This window comes from Stegastes partitus, unplaced genomic scaffold (genome assembly GCF_000690725.1).
Source record: "Stegastes partitus isolate 25-593 unplaced genomic scaffold, Stegastes_partitus-1.0.2 Scaffold37, whole genome shotgun sequence".
NCBI lineage: Eukaryota > Metazoa > Chordata > Actinopteri > Pomacentridae > Stegastes > Stegastes partitus.
Window position 1 is genome coordinate 1,027,144 of NW_007577768.1, and position 17,644 is coordinate 1,044,787.

At 39.4% G+C, this 17,644-nt stretch overlaps 1 protein-coding gene across 3 annotated transcripts in view; it reads left to right on the forward strand.

Annotated features, from left to right (window-relative positions):
- The first annotated feature begins 3,273 nt into the window (after positions 1-3,273).
- arhgap10 (Rho GTPase activating protein 10) overlaps positions 3,274-17,644 on the forward strand; it is a 62,840-nt gene continuing 48,469 nt past the window's right edge. For all 3 annotated transcript variants that reach the window (XM_008302794.1, XM_008302799.1, XM_008302803.1), the window contains exons 1-3: positions 3,274-3,871; positions 15,915-16,010; positions 16,265-16,326. In XM_008302794.1, the coding sequence (XP_008301016.1) occupies positions 3,718-3,871; positions 15,915-16,010; positions 16,265-16,326 (312 nt within the window). In that variant the 5' untranslated portion in view covers positions 3,274-3,717. The remainder of the gene's footprint in view (positions 3,872-15,914; positions 16,011-16,264; positions 16,327-17,644) is intronic.

The following is a 17,644-nucleotide window of genomic DNA, read 5'->3' on the forward strand; positions in this document are numbered from 1 at the left end:
CAAAAGCTATTCTGACCAGGACAATTTAATCGCATATAAAAAAAAATAACCGAATTTGTTCATATTCACTCTATAGCAGCCATCTCTTTAAAAGCAAGTCACATTTTTTTTGCTATGAATCTTTCATCCACCGTTCAACAAGAAGCGTGTCCGTTCGCTAAACAGCTCGGTAAGAAACACGCAGCTAACTCGACATGGTTCCACTAGTGCAGTTGGCGAGATGTTTTAAAAAAAAAACTTTGAAATTAAGAATAGGACAAATTCACGACAGGACACACGTCAAACAGTATTATAAGTATTTATTTACACATTATTCTACCTTCACTGTCACCGCCTCAGATTTGCTTCTGATGGAACCAATGACAGATGAGTGTTGACGCACACTCAAAGAGTACAAAACATCAAGATAATGCACCCACACAAAAACCCTACCCACAGCATGTCTGCAATGTGGCCCACTGGCAGATTAATCCATCTGATAACTGTATTTACACTCCACTGTAACCTTGGTGTGAAGTTGTTTTCCACCCATGATGGCTGATGCGAGTCTTAACCCATATCCATTGTACAAATTATCTGATTTCTGGGGTTGAATGCAGTGCAAGCAGGTAACAATCAGAACAAATGTATTACGGAAGTTTGTGTCACTTGGATGTTTTTGTGGGACTGTTTTTGATGTACTGAGCTTGTGCGTGAAATGAGAGATCCATGCAGGCAATAATTCCTCACAGACTTTTATAGTGTCAGAGATAAGATTATCATGTCAAAATCTCTCTCTCTTTTTAGGATGCCTTTGCAATTGGCATTTTGCTTTTATTTCGCACTGTAGATAAACTAGAAACACAAAAAATATGAGGAGAAAAGTGAAATATGATGTGAAGAAAAGTCCTCGCATGGAAATGATGAGTCACAGCTGTGCAGCGTGCACTTCACATCAACCTATTCTACCTAGTGTTGCTTTGTTCCCTCCTGAGCTCTGCTGGATGACACTTGTATTCATTCAGCCTGAGAGGACTTTCCATTTTGTTCAAGGCAGATTACAATCATTGATTATTGGTGTTGTTCTGCCTTGTGTCAGTCAGTCTGGGCACCTGCTGTCAGTAAACACAGGTTGCCTGGCATTTATACACTGCTGGTGTGGCTTATGTCAGACCATTTAGCTGTTCAGGTTTAACCTGCTGTGCTGATGATAGTGATTTGTTACTGTGCTGTTAGAGTGTAGGCTGTTCTCAGGAAGAAGCTTTGTTGTACTGATACCATCTACCTTTTTCTCTTGAAGTATTGTGCAGCATTAGCTGTTGGCAGGCCGGCACTTGGCTCAACACTGCAGCCAAGAATTCACTTTAGATTGCTCCTTGGAGACCTTCTGCTGCTCTGTTGTACAGTAGCTCCCTTGTCTTGCTCTAAACCTTTGCATGGCAATCAGCAGGCCCCTGGCTGTAGTTGTTCCGTCACCCTTCTGCTATTTCAACAACCCTGTTTGTACAAGCTAATTGTAAATCATTTAATTTTTAATCTTCTTTTGAACTGCAAATTGTACTGTATTTCTACCTTTGTGAATTCTCTAAATAACCTGTATCTCTCATCTTGTGTTTACAGTTTTATCTTCACCACAATTTGTGCCCTTAAATGCATTTTTACTGTAAAAAAAAAAAGAAAAAAAAGAGCTTCATGCAGCAAGCACTGGTGATGTTTGTGTACATTTGTTGTTGGTGCTGCTGATTCATCTTTGTTTCCTGTAGGATTTTTCTTTTTCTTGTACAAAAAAACCCCCCACTAAAAAATAAAGAAGATTTTCTGCAGAAAATGTTATCTATGAGTCAGTTTACTAACCACAGATTTCGTGTTAAATAAAAATATCAAATCTAAAAAAAAAACCCCACAACATTCTAAAAATGGTGGAAATGAATGAAATGCAACTTCAGTTCATTTTTCTGCTCGATTTTTTTGATAAATTGTTATTTTCTGCCACCCTATGTTACTACTTAACCATATTTCAAAGGGAACTAACATACTTGTCGCTCTGCTACACCTACACGAAAGCTGTCCTAGTTAATGTAAATTTAAATTTTAAATATGAAACATGTATGTTTAGAACATATAGTGCAAAACTTTAGGTTAACGAACAGAATTATCTTCACTTTCATCAACTACATCACCAATATACCACTTACATATTCCTACATCACTAATAATAATGTAATTATTGAACAGACAATATTTGAACACCACTTTTTTTGGCACATTGAAAGGTTTTACTTTACCAAATACATGGGAAAAAATTGAGACTTCTCAACCACATTTTGGTCATGAGGTGTGAGAGAAAATGTGGTTGATTCTATGGTTTACAGTATTTTGATGTCAAGAATATTTTGATATTTTTGAGTTAGATACTGATTTTCTAGTGACTTTGCTGCTGCAATATACAGTTATGTTTACAATGTAAATAAATTCTTACTTTGTTTTAAATGTACTCTTTTTTTTAAACTTTATGATAACAAGGCACTACCAGTAGCACAGTCATCTTCATATTAATTCACACCCTTCCTTTAAAGAAAAGGCAAAATTCACAATAGTCACTCAAATAACTAGAAACTGAAAAAAGTAATAAATAAAAATTTGCTAAAATATAATTTAGCAAAATAACACATTGCTTTTGAAATGTGGTTGAAAAAGAATAATTAAAGAAAATTAGAGCACTTTGCTGATGAGCAGTGGACTAAAATCAAAACACCTGTCAACAGGTGCAGAAGTCTGATTGAGAGTTACAGAAAACACTTGATTGCAGTGATTTGCTCAAAGGGTTGTTCAACAAAATATTAGTTTACCTGTCCCATCATGGGTTTTTTTTTTGGTTTATTTTTTAAAATCGTTTTAATATTTCTGTTGAACCACAACTCAAAAGCAATGTCATGATTTCCATTATTTTTTTTTATTATTACTTTTGTCAATTTCAACTTATTTCGATGACAGCTGTTTTTTCCCCTTTAATGGGAGAGTATGAATACACTTGACTGTATGTTCTCTAAAATAGGTGCAAACATCTTTACATTCACTGCATCCCACTTGTAGCTTCAACTGGAGCTACTTTATAGTGTGTTTTTGCTACTTGTAGGTAAACTAAAAACCCACAAAAGCCTACTTCTTCCACCTCTCCTCTTGTTTATCTCCGTTCTGTGCGCACATTGAAAGCAGAGGTCAGCGGTGAAGGCGCGGTGGACGTGACGGCACCATCTTGCTCCGGAGGCTCTTGGGCAGAAGTTTGCTACACGCACACAGATGTCAGCGGAGTTTCTCAATCTGTCACTTTGCTCGGTGGAGACCGTTTGATGGAGGAAGGAAGAAAAACTGGACCACTGCAAGCCGCCACTTTTCTGACAACTTCTTCGAACCGCCTACCCATGAATACTTCCCCCCGACGGCGCATTGCTACCACCCTTTAGCCGTCCTACCTGTTAGCTCGTTTCATTTGACAGCCGCGGAGCAACACCCATGCGCCCGTGTCAGAAGTTACCAAGCTAACAGGGCTAGCTGCTGAAGCTGCTGCTGCTGCTACTTCACGTAGCTATGTTTTCTCAGTCCGACTTGAAGCCTCCCGCGAAAAAAAGCACTTTCTGTTTTGGTTTTTAGCTCCAAAAGTAAGTGGCAGTTTTTTGGAGGGGGGAAGGGGGACCAGTTTTGTCGTTGCTTGAACACGAAGCTATCAATCTGTCAGAAATGGGACTACACCCGCTGGAATTCAGTGAATGCTATCTGGACAGCCCCAGCTTCAGGGAAAAAATCAAGGCACACGAAGCAGAGCTGGACAAAACTAACAGGTTCATCAAAGAGCTGTACAAAGATGGGAAGAACCTCATCAATGCAACCAAGCGTAAGTCTCATATTTGAATAGAAGTCTTACAAGTCATGCACTTGCCCTGGGAAGAGGACTTCTTCCTGGGTTTGACTGCTCTGATTGTTCCTTCAGGCTGATTGTGTTGATTAAGACTCACAGGAGAGACAGTCAGACAATCTGTCATGACTAGCAGATCAATACTTTTCCATTAGATTCAGTATTACTTTATGAGGACACGTGAGGAGCATAACTTTGTCCTCCTGAAACAGTGAGCCAGAGATTTTTTTATTTTTTTTAATAACCTCTTGGCGTATTTGCCCACACCTCAACTGGGTTAAAATGATTAGATTGTTATCTCCTTGAACTCTAATCTTGTGGGCTGGGCTCGTCTGTAAGGTGCCAGAGCTTACAGTGTAATCTCAAATGGACTGCAGTCAGCACCTCTTGTCTGCTGGAGAAACCTCATGTGTCTTTATCCATTTTATTCTTTAGTTATTAAATCAAAATGCTACGATACATTTATTGCATGGTTCAGTGTTTTGGCACCTTAACAATGTTTTTTTTTTTTAAATGAGCAGCAAAGTGTTTTAGTCCTGCATGAATGTAATCTTTAATATTCTTTTTGGAAACTATCATACAATAGTTGTTAAACACCGTAGGCTTCAGCCACCTCCCTGCTCCAGTTCCTTAACTCAAAAATCAAAGTGTTTCTTCTCTGAAACTGTTGCTCAGACCTGCTTCATTGTGTCTTTGTTTTCCGCTCTGCTAGTTAGACTCAGGTATGTCTTTCATTTTGCCTTCAGGACAACCTAAATTCTTCAAGGCACAGATTCAGCAAGGTGCTGTTAATCTTCCACAAAGATCTTTGTTCAGGCCGTAGCGTAAAGGAGTTTTACGCTTTTAGTGGCGTCTTTAGGGTTAATATTTTCATTTATTGTCACGTTATGAGGATTCAGTCACAGGGTTTTTGAGTTAATTGTATCATCAAGTTAGTTTTACTAATTGTTCTGGGCATATCCACGCAAACTTCATCCTGAAGTTGTATTTTTAGTTTAGCTATAAACATGGCATAGTATTAACTTGACACTGGGTTGAAAGGTCATGAAGGCGTTTGCCCAGTAAGCAGTAACGTGTGCAGCTGAGTTACATGTGTAATAAGTGCATTATGTGTCAGGAAAACTGTCTTCACACTCCACGTCTGAACCCTTGAGACCAGGCAGGTTAGCTCCAAACTGATGGTACGTGTCAAAAAGCTGTGAGGATTTAAGAGCAGGTGTCATTTTTCTACCCATCATTCATCTCCCTGTGCAGATTCAGTCTTGCTCTTACTGTAGCTAACATGAGAGGAAGCCGGCTCGGCCTAATGCACCTCCTTCTGCTTCATCCAGTACTTGACTTGACTGACATTCTCCTCTGACGACGCTCATGGTAAAAAAAAAAGAAAATCCCCCTGATCTGCAGCTTTATTACATGTCACATAAACTTTAAATTCATTCATTTGGGTAAAAATGTCTTGAGAACAGTTGAGTTCATGCTTTGTTTTTAATATTCCTTTCATCTTTCAATTTGTTACACCTCAACTAAACAGTTATTGGACATTGTCTGTATGTTTTCTGATTGATTCATTTACCTGCTGTCATGTCTTATAGGAGGATCATTTTCTTCCAGCTTACTTTCTAGCCAAACAGGAGTAGGACTAAACAATAAAACAAAATCAGATTGCGATTGTTTTGACAGATTTTGCGATTGTGACATGAATCAAGAGAATACTCGAAATATTTACATTTCTTTTCCACTGAAGCAAATATAAACATGCTATTGTACTTTTTTTTTTTTTTTTACTGCAGGCTGCACTAAAATAAACATGTTTACTTACATTTAGAGAAGATGATTTGTAGGCCGAGACATCTTAGACGATGGTATCTTCTGACAAATTTAACCTTTATCAAAAAGAAAAAAAAAAGCAGCTCCTGGAGTTTGGATATTGTTGCGATTTTGCTGATATTTGGAGTAATTGTTCGGCTCCTCTCAACGGAGCGTTGTGGTGAACTCTGGTATTCAAACACTGACAGATGAGTTGATATTGACGGATGGCTACGTTGGTGTAAACCGATGCGCCGTATCCCGTTTCAGGAGGACATGCCGTGTCTTGTGTTTCATGCCTTGTGGGACTGTGGCTAAACTATGTGTCACTTTCTTGCTGTTGATTCAAAGTGTGTCCAACATACTGGCCGTCAGACACTATCAGATGTCGAGCGTGCTAACTCTCATTAGGTCTGCGTTAGCTCATGAGAATATGACTAGGAATAGGAAACCCTGGTCATGCCCTCCCACTGGGGCTATTGCAAAATCAGTTGATGTTTCAGGAAGGAACTGATGCTCATGTTTCTATGTACTGACATTAATGAAGTTCTCGCAGCCTAATCCTCTTAGTCTGTGCTGTAGCCCTTCGTGGACGTCATTTTTCAAACTGTTGTCGATATTGTGTGGTGATTTCCTTTGTGATCCACTCACCCTTCTTGCTAAACAACAACAGCAGAGTAATTGAAACTTTAGCCAGCAGCTACAGCGAATTATTATAAAGGAATACTGCCCATGGCCTTTTAGATGTAATCTAAGCTATAAACAAGACATCCAAGTGAGGTTGTTCCCTACTGAGATAATTAATTTGAAGCAAGGTTAATTAAGTTGACCTGGGCTGAGTATCTGTCTTTAAATCAAGTCTGTGGTAGATGTAAAGCTAAAACAATTCAGATGTCATCGTAGATTGGCCCGAACCGCTGCAACAGAACCTCTTTCAGGGCTGAGGAGGAGAAGTACCTATGAGTACTCCAGGCTCGGTACTTCTCAGTGACCCAGAAAACCAGCTGTGATGGTCTAAAGTGATAGTTGGTTCAACAAAAAGTAGCCTTTTTTTTTTCTTCCCTCTTGATGTCTTTGTCGAGTAGCAATCTTCTCATCTCTATCATAACCATCTTCTATTTAAAATTTGCCAAAAAGGCCAACAAAACAAACATACATTGTTCAATTTCCTATCCAGTAACTGTTATTTGTCGTTGACAAAGTTTCGACATCGCAGTGGAAACAGAAAGACTGAAAGACCGTTCCTGTAAATGTTCAGGCCACCTCATACGTGTCCAGAGTTCCTGCGGTGGAAAGCAGTCATGGCTTCAACTTTAATAACTGATCACCTGTTTTGTTTTTTTAAAATTCCCCACATTTACTGCAGTACATTTTAGGAAATCCTACTTTTCTTATGTGATAATCAACTTAGCGTCTTTGGGTTTTTGTTGGTAGAGTCTGAAGAAGTAGATCTTTGCCTCTTGGAAACTTGTGACCAAACACATTTAATGAATTTTTTTGTAGAATAAATGATACGATTTTTTTTTTTAGTTAGTTACAGTCCCATGTGTTGTTCTGGCAGCATGACCGATAAAAGAAAGCGAATGAAATCTTGCACCAGTTTGCAGTTTAACCTCCCGACTGACACTCACTGCTTCAATTTCAGGACTATCAGCCTGATAATTTGATCTAATGTGGGATGGCTTAGAAGGGATTGTAGTCTAGACATAAATTTCTACAAATAATCCTGTACTAACACCAGGATTTTACCACCCTGTTCAGAGCCTCTATCTATGCGCTGTGGTATTGTAAAGTTCACAGTAGTCTTCGCCATAGCTGTGGAAGTCGTAAAATAACAGTGTCGTTAATTTACACTGTCAGGGTGGAGCTCGGCACCAGTCTAACTCTTATTACGTGGCCATTAGTCTGATAATCCGGTCTCATGAGAATGTGACCTTGTGTGTGGTTTTCCTCTTTATGGAGATCATACAAAACAGCAGCACTTTTCTTCCTCTGAATCTGCTTGTTTGTGGTTTGCTACTTTGAAGTTGATGGAGTGGGCTGCTTGATGGACTTGTGTGCTCAGATGGTTGTTTTTGATGAGAGGAGTTGATTTGGGGGAAGCTAAACCGTGTAGTCCTCTGGACATGATGGTCGCTATCAGCTCCGCAATAACACTCAGCAGCATTGTTAAAATGGTTTATTTAGCGTTCTGTAGTAAACATTGACCGATTTACTCTCTACAGCTCTTGGTGAATGCTGTGTGGATTCCAGGGTTGCATGACAAAATGTTTTACTTTAGGTTTGACCTCACAGTGACCTGGTTGTATGGGCAGGCCGAAGTGCAGTTGTTGATTTTGAAATGCACTCCTTTCTCAGCCTTTCAGTCACTCCCTCTGCTACTACAGCTGGGAGGATGTCCCACTACGGAAAGTCCTTGGTTCTGGGAGGAAACTTTGAAGCGGGGCCCTGGGCCGGAGAGCCATGACATGGAAGTGCCCACTAGTGGAGCAGCATGCAGATGTGCTTCTGTTTCAGAGGGTTTCCTCCACAGGAACTGTGTCCTGTCTCTACCCTCTCAACTACACCTCACTGTTGTCTTTAGCAAACACACTGATTCTCTTCTTTGCTCATCCTGAAAGTTTGAGCTTTCTATTTCTGAAGAGCTTGTTTGCAATCTTATCACTTTCCATCTGTCATCTTTATTGGATTTCTAATGCTTCTTGCATGTTCTGTTATTGCTGCAATAATAAGAAAAATTAAGTTAGACAGAGTTGCACTGGGGTCAGTCGTAGTCATTTCCACAGCTGGACTTCCTCTCGTAAATTGACCAACTGGTTCAGGAAACTACGTGAAAAATATGATTTGTGTGCGTTTTATTTATTTTTTTCAAACTTTCAGTTCCACTTTAAAAACACAGCCATGTGAAGGTCTCCTTCTCTTTGGAAGACAGGTTTAAGAGTAGCCTGCCATGGTGTGCTTTGGCTTACTGCTGCTCTTTGTAATCACATTACTGATTCTGCCAAAGAGCCACATCACAATCTTTCATTAAAATCGCATTAGCACAAGACGTGAAGTCATGTGGGAGGAACGCTTTTTATCTCTCACTCCACAAAGAAGCTTGCTATAAAAGTGTATTTTTTGGGCTCCTTTTTTTGGTGCAAGCACCTTTTGCTACATCATGAAATGCCACATTTTATATATGCACTGAAATAATACCCAGATACTGTAATATATCTGCAATCAGCCACATGGTGGTTATTGACAGGATGCTGTTCAGAGTAGCCTCACCCTACAGACTTGTTTTGAGGATCAGGAAGTCATGAATGAAGTAATGCATGTTTTGTGGGTAGGGAGCTCGGGAGGGAGGGAGGGACGTAGTGGGAGGGGATGGGTGGGCCGGCTCTGTCGAGGGCAAAGGTGGGAGGCAAGTAGAGCAGGGATTCAGCCTGGAAAAGATGGGAGAATGGAACAGGAAGGACTGTGGAAAGGCACAATGTGTAAACGCTGTGGGCCTGGACCAGGCAAGTTCTGACCTAAGTGGCACATCTGATGAGACTGTAGAAATCATAACAAACAACCCTCCAACAGATGCCAATAAATACACTGTGGACTTCTTCAGCAGCTGACCTTTGACATATACTTACATTTTGTGGTTTGTTTTTGGGGAAAACCTTTGCTGTGGTGGCCAGAACATGCAATGTTAAGTTTCCTGCTTTAAAACACACAGTAAGGGAAAAACGAGGTCATTTCATTGATGATAACTGTCTGAGTGTGTGAACTGTGAGATATTATTTCGTCTTTTCCTACCAAATAATGCTGCTAGTGATGTTGTGTATAGAGAACAGTTGTATTATTATTAAACCAACATCTGTGCTGTGTCAGTTCCTACAGCTAACTTGCAGATCCTAATCTGACTGTCATCAGACACCATTCCCAAACTTGCTGCTGCATGCTGAATGTGACTACAAAACAGTAAACTCATCGGGTGGATCAACAGAAAATGAGTGGATGACATTTTGGAGTTTTTGAACTGCTGGTCGGGTGAAAGTATTTACAAAATTGTGTTTTGAACGCAAAAACGTGTCAGATTTAATCTTTTTTATCGATTAGTCAATAATTGTGTGGGATGCATAATATTAAGACTTTTGTCAACATCTCATGTGCTGATATTTTCTAATTCATTTCGGATGATTGTCAATGCTGTAAATGCACATATTTTTTTCACCTAAATACAGAGAACATGAGGTCTCTGATGAAGTTGAATTGACATTATTATTATCCTACTCTTGATCCACTGGCAGATACAGAAATAAATTACAATATTTTCCAAATGCATACATTCATAGGGCAAAACAAGAAATCTACCGTAATGTAAAACTTGCCATTTATTTTTGTCAAACATTTTCAAACAAATAGCAGATAGTGATAATTTGCCAATATCATAGTGCATCCACAGTGATTGGTTGTGTTTTAAATGTGAGGTGGATTCACCTGATACTTTAGAAGGAGAGCTACAATGATTAGCTTTGATTGAACAATAGAAGATTAATCAGCAACTATTTCAATAATTGCTTTAATACATTTTTTTTTTTTAACACAAAATGCTAACTTGTTGGTTTCATTTCTCATGTGTGAATGAGATACTGAAGACCTCACCTTGGACTGGGGGACATTTCTGTGAACCTTTAGATATTTTATACACAAACTGGTTAATTAATAATGAAAATAATACTTGGAAGTTCAGTGCTGAACTTGCGTCACACAGTAATCTTGATTTAAGGTACACTTACTAGCTAAAGCTAAAAGCTAAGGATTTAGACATTATGCTTAAAATGATTTTGTCACACACAATATAAGAGCTTTGTTTCTTATTGCTCTTTTTTGACAATGGCCTTGTTGAAAAAAGCACCTTGTTCTTTGATCTGTGATGCTCCCTGATAACTACAGCCCTGTGATTCAGTCCCTTCCCCACTGGGTCGTCTTTGTTTTTTTCCTTCCTATTCTGAACAAGGGCACCACTGTTTATGTCGCAGAGGTGTTTTTTTTTTTTTCTTAATTTTTCCTGTTACAGAACAAGTCTGCCTGTAATATCAGAGAGATGTAAGGTGGGGTCTGTATGACTCACACTGTGAAGGCAGTAGACTGGGGTCGCTGGTGTTCTGCAGAGAAACTAGCCAAGTTTGACATTTCCCAGGTTTGCTCTGAAATGCCTTGCTTTAAAAGGCAAAAAGCAGGCGAAGCCTTTGCCTTGGACTCTTACGTGCCCTGGTGTGTGTGGTATTTCTATCGTGTGATAGTTGTTTCCTCCAGAACTGCAGCTATCATTTCAATCTGTTACGCAGACCTCTCATCTGACACTTTGTTTATTGCTCCACTGATTGTATCCAGTTGATCTATGCTGTTGAAACTTCAATTGACATGATACAGGTACACAACGCCGTGGCTCTTTTCCCTTCTCTGAATGTTGCCTGATGCTGAGTATTACTGGAGCTTCATGTAACCGGATAACATTCATTCTTCTTGTTTTATGTAATGAAGTGCACAGCTTGGCCTGATATAGTCTCATATTAGCTGTCCACCCTACTGTGAGTCAAACATGCAACTTGTGTAATCAGATTGTGGATGGATGTGATTTGTGCACCATGCTCACATATGGCTCTAATAAAGAGCTTGCAAACCTATCCATTGACATCACTGTTCTTGGAGTACACATTAATTATCCACAGTAATGCGAGCTTTGTTCCTGCTTTTGCTGAAGCAAGGATATGTTTAATGTGCTAGTAAACTGCATAAGACCCAGATTTGTTTCAGTCGTTGTTGCTCCCTGGTACCAAGACTTCAGTGTATGTCAGAAAACAAAAAAACACAAGTTGTTCTATAAGTGTAAGATGCAAATTATGACAGACAAAAACTGTCAGCACCTCATTCCTAAGTGAATCTGTGTTTGCACAATGCAGCAAAGCCATAAATCCCCTCAGAAATATGTATATTGACTATGTTCGTTCTGCAATAAAACAGTAAAAACTGTAGAATACTTAGCATGCACTGAAGAATGCTTGAATAGCGTAGACTTTTACTGTCATCACACCTTCAGTTTGTCATTATTTTTTTACAGTACAGTGACACTGGATACTGCCCTGACCTTACGTCAGAAACAATGTACTGTGTTGTGGCTTTGTTCAGGTGTGTCAAGGTTCAGTGTAGTGTTGTCAAAACATGTTTTTACTATGTGGGGGAGCCGCTGAACTTTCCACTATACATTTCTGTGTGCTTTTGGGATCGTTTGAGTCCTGCAGATGACTGACTATAAGGGTTGCTGATTGCCTGTCAGGTTAATAGCTCAACTCTCACTGTAACGATACAGCTCGTAGGAGAACTACTTATACTACTACGAATACCGATGAAAACACCACGTGATAACTTACCTTTTATTTACAACACAAACACATACTGTAATTGAAGTTTTGTTCCTGCCCGGCATGCAGGTGGAAAATATGCAAAAGTAAAGAAAAATATTGCCAGTGCTGAAAGCCAACAACAGCACCATAAACGACTGAGTAATAGATGAACAATGCAAGAATGAAATAAAACAATATTCAGCGTCTGCTTTCCTCTGAAAGGTTTTGAGCAAGCATTTAAAAGTCAGACTCATCTTCCCTGCGTTTCGCTGGCAAACTGCTTCAAAGCTGAGACGCTCTTACTGCAGGAAACGTGGTCATTCAAGCCTGGATCGCTGAAAGGGCAAAGACTATAGAGTTACAGCAATTAAAGTAAATGATAGATATTTCAAATGAAGTCACTACGATGGGGTACAGTCATGGAAAATAGCAAGAGGCCTAGGATCAAGCCTTGGGGAAAGCAGTAGTTGAGAGGCACTTACAGAAACAGAAACAGCAAAAATGTCCTCTTTCAAGCTTTGCTCAGGATCTCACTACGGGCGCTTCCCATCGTGGGATACTTCACTCAGTTTTCAGAGAGAGGAAGTTTCCCTGGTAACCAAATGTTTATGAGATATGAGTGAAAAAAATCGGGAGTAACATTTGTAGCTCATCCTAATCCTTGAGTGCTGTGATCAACAGTGTCAAATAAAGCCCTGGTAAAATTATCTCATTTCTAGTGAAGCTCATTTTGCAAGTTTATGATGAGGTCAATCTGATGTTATTTGGATATTCTGTTAGTTGCCTGCTGTAACAGGTTTTCACATTAATAAATCTGTGGCTTACTTGACAAACAGCTCATTAGAACAGATACTTCATCAGTAGAAATGAGAAAACAGAAGCAACACACTGATCTCAATGAAATGGGAATGAAAATGAAAATGCATTCTCTCACCACATGGTGAGACAGTGACTCATTGTTGGCGTATTATATTACATTCTAAACACTCAAGCGTTTTCCCCTTTATTACACTGTGTTTCATAAGGGGACAGTAAAAACACAGTGGACTACAGGGGTGCAGCTACTTTTGATAAGTATTTTCTTAGTTAATGTTTATAAGATAATGTGTCGAAACTGGTGAAAAAATCCCAAGATAACGCCTTCAAATGGAAACAACTTATTGATTATCAAAATAGTTGCAATTAATTGTCTTTTGATTGACTAATTGATCAAGAGACTGAATCATTTCGGCTGTAGTGGGGTATGGAAATAGCTGCAATGCAGTTGGCACCACAGGCCCCGTCTCCACCTACTGGACTTGTACGATTATTTGCTGCTTGTTATCAGTTTGTTAGAGAACATGCAAACATAGGACTGTTTGTGTTGTCTGCAGTTGTTTCGCTTACTGCAAATTAAGGGCAAGAGCAGACTGACCAGAGTCACCTTTTATGGACTTGCACACCCTGGGCTGGATTCTTGCTGTCTGTGTGGTTTAGATTCCTCCTAGATTTACTGTCACATCAAAGAAAATTGCCACGTTCAGCATGTACGTGTTTGCTCCTAAAATAATGACCTGGCAGGCTTATATTTGACATACCTTTATTTTGAAAATAATGCAATGAAGCCCATGCTTAAACACTCCCACACAACATTGATCAGGTTGTGTTTACTTCAGTTAAGTCACCTCTGTGGTTAGAAACTTTGTGAAATGTTTTCAGTATATTAGTAACATTTTAGGAATATAGGCTCCACCAGTACTTTGGGTGGTTGACACAAGTTTGTAATATAGTTTTTGTACTCTAGATGATTGTCTAATCAACTTATATCATTATTGTCTGACAATAATAAGGCATCCTGAATGCACTTCCCTCCTGTTCTCTCTGACCTTACCAAAGTATCGTCTTTAAAGAGGCGACTGAGTCAGAGGATTTGACACTCCACTGCTACTTTTGTCAGCGTCTCCTAATTATGCTTGTACAGAGTCACATTTTGTTGTATAAGAGGCATTTGAAAAAGGGAAATGTAGACCTTGTCCAGTGGTGACTAATGATCTAAAGCTAGTCCGTGCAGTGTCTTGCAGTAGTTCATGCACTAAGCAAGGAACTATTATTAGTCATAAACAAGCCATGAATCCTTGTGTTTTTATTACTGCCGTTAGAATAGAATTTGCTAGATTCCTACGTGTAGATAAGGTAATCTTGCACAAGAAAATACATTTCCTGCAAGTGCTATATAAAGACCTACCTAAAGAACCAGCAATTGTAAATACTGTAATGCACCTCCTACGCAAACTGTCCCATTGTCTGGAACAGCTTCTTAGCTTCCTGTAGTTCTTGACAAATCGGCCGGAGGAGTCAGCCACAGGTGTTTTGTTTTCACATTTCTTTGTGTGCTTTGGGATTGCATAGATTTGGTACTGGGCTGAAGAGTGACCGGCAGTGTGTTTGAAATAGACGACAGAGGCAGAAGCTTGTGCCCTTTGTGCCAGGCTCAGGCAGACATTGTCCAACACCTCTCACATGTTTGGGCTTTTGGCCCGACTGTAGATTTAATCCATAGCATGTGTACACAGAGTGCTCAGAGAACCTGGAGTGTGTAAGCAACTGGGTAGCCATGGAAAGAAATGAGCAAGCTCAAATAAACAAATTTAAAAAAAAGTTTTGGATTGTTGTTTAGACACCTCATTGCAGTCAGTGCAATAAATAAGTCAAGGTAGCTGTTAACATTCAGAGGCATTATGTACTAAAAAGGCTAACAGAGAAATGGTTGGATGGGCATTAATTGACTGATTCTTATGCCAGGATATTTTGTGTTGGGCCTTTTTTTGTTTTGAAATCCTCCAAATCTCAGCTACTTACAACAACATGATTGTCTTTTTTAGATGTGTGATTGTAATGCTTGACGTTGCTCAATGAGAGATATATGTTGCTTTTAGATTAGATTTTGTGATATTAGGTTTGCAATACTGTTTAATTTCACTTGTGTTGTCACCAGTGGTATAAATGTTTATTTTCACAGTTTACATTACACACTACTGAGGAATGCATGGTTGATAGAAACCAAATACTTAACTTTTATAAAAACCCAGTCCAATCATTGTTGTTGCTAATGGTTTGCTATGGTTTACTAAACAAAAGATAATATTTAGCTCATACAAAAATGTTGTGACAACAACTTTTTATTTTGTCAGTAGTACTTCAGTTGAAAAAGCTAAATACTACTGTATACTACATATACCTCTGAGGGGGTATCCAGCATTTAGGTCTTACATGCTTTTTCTTCACACCTTGCTTGTGTAAAGTATGACTTGCACACAGATGATTAAATATAGTTTGCTCTGTTTTGCGGCATGTGTTAACTGGTGGTAAGAGTTTGATGTGCAACAGGATGTAGCAGCAGACTGTAGACGAACAGGATGTTTGCCATGTGGGTAACTGTTAAATGCATCTGACCTGCTTTTTAAAAAAATTATATTTTGTTATTTGTCTACCAATGGATCTGTCAGACTGTATTTTTGCACTAAAAAAAAAAAAGACAAATAATTTTACCCTGCGTAGTCTAAATGTTTATCTTCAAGACGATAGATCTGGTAACTGTCACTGTAGCCGTATTACACATATTGTCCCAGGTTAATAGCTCCATTCTCACTGTAACGACATCGCTCGTCAGGGAACTATTCATACTTCTACTGATGCTAATAATGGTAAAAACAAAAAACACATGATAACTTACCTTTTCATTTATAACACAAACACATACTTGTAATTACATTTTTGTTCTTGTCTGGCATGCAGGTGGAAAATATGCAAACAATGCTGCATTTAATGTTTTTTTTATATTTGAAATTTTCTTTTAGAGCTTGGGATGGCACAGCGAAAGTTTGCCCAGTGCCTGGGAGAGTTTCAGTTTGAGTACATCGGAGATGCAAAGACAGATGACGAGAGATGCATTGGTAAGTGTGGGTTTACTTTTCTCACATGACCGGAGCTAACTGCTACTTTTGTACCACATAGACGTGCTCTGCAAATATTTGTTTAGGGTTTTTTCCCGACCAGCAAACTAAGAGCAGTTATTGGTGTGCACGTGCAACTGATAATCAAAATATCTTTTAGGTTACATGTGGGTGAGACACTGAAAGAGTGGGGCAGAATGAGCAGCCTTTATTATGTTACAGTGTGTGATTGTTTTTATTTGTGTCTCCTTCAGATGAGTCTTTGCAAGAGTTCTCCTCATTCCTCAAAAACCTAGAAGAGCAAAGAGAGTTGATGGTGAGAAAAACCAGTCAGAACCTGTTTGAAAGCCAGAAAAATACCTGTGTGTGTGTGTGTGTGTGAGAGAGTGTGTGTGAGTGTGTCTGTCTGTCTGTCTGTCTGTCTGTGTATGTGAGTGTGTGTGAGTGTGTGAGTCTGTCTGCCTGTCTGTCTGTGTGTGTGCGTGCGTGCGTGTGCGTGTGTGTGTGTGTGTGTGTGTGTGTGTGGTGGTACATTGCACTTGAATTGTTTTACGGTGTGAATGCTTGCACTGTGTGCATTTCCAACAAGCCTACAGCTGCAGCCGTCCATATTTGGTACTTGCATCTACAAATGTCTTACTCTATCATCCACCAGAGATCCAGACAGGCGCTCATAATACATTATTCTCCCTTGGTACGGTACATCCAGAGCATCCAGTGGGCAGAGCAAACCACTTCCCCAGTGGGTGTATTTGTATTGATAGTGCTTGAGCATTTCCTTTACGTATGCCTGTCTAAGGGTCACTGTCACATCACCTGCCTGGGAGTGGCTGCAGAGAGGACAGGAATGCATGACTACAATATTACACTTTAACAACCAAGGCAGTTTGCATAAGCCGCTACTGGCAACAAGGTCCACAGTTATACAGCTCATTATGACATATTATTATAGAAGTAGCTTCTGTATCCATCAGCTGCTGCTAATTTATCATCAGCAAATCTTCACACTCCACAGAAAGGGAGATGAAATACTTATCGAAGCTCCACGTTTTGAGGGTTAGCCTTGACTTCTTTTAATTTAAACAGTAGGTTAGATGGCTAGTGATAATTCTTTGGACAGGGACGCACAATTTACAGTGTTTGGGACTTGGTATAAACAGCCATCCTCCTGTAATGCCTGTGTGCAGTGTCTGAGGTTAAGGAGTGAACCCATCATCAGTAGCTTACTGAGATGACTGTTGTAGCACCAGGTTCAGACCATAATGGTAAGCACACGCTGGTGTGATGACATCACAGTGCAAAGTAAGGAGGAGTAGGATGGGCAAACAGGCACAGACATGTCCTGCAGTCTGCACACCAGAAACACCAGAGGGAAAAGAAAGAAAAACACATTGACCTTATTAATACATTTACTATACAGTTGCTAAGGGTGTGATTGTGTACAAGTTTTACCTCAGTATTAGAGTTACAGTTTTTAGTACAGTAGAGGAAACAAAAGACATGCTTGAATTAGCAGTTTTTTAAAATTTATTTTTCAAAAAATATGTGTTCAGCAGCATCAAAAATTGGCCAGTTGTCCCTGTAACAGGTAAGGCATCAAGGTGCTAACATACAGTCAATAAGAAAAGATTCTG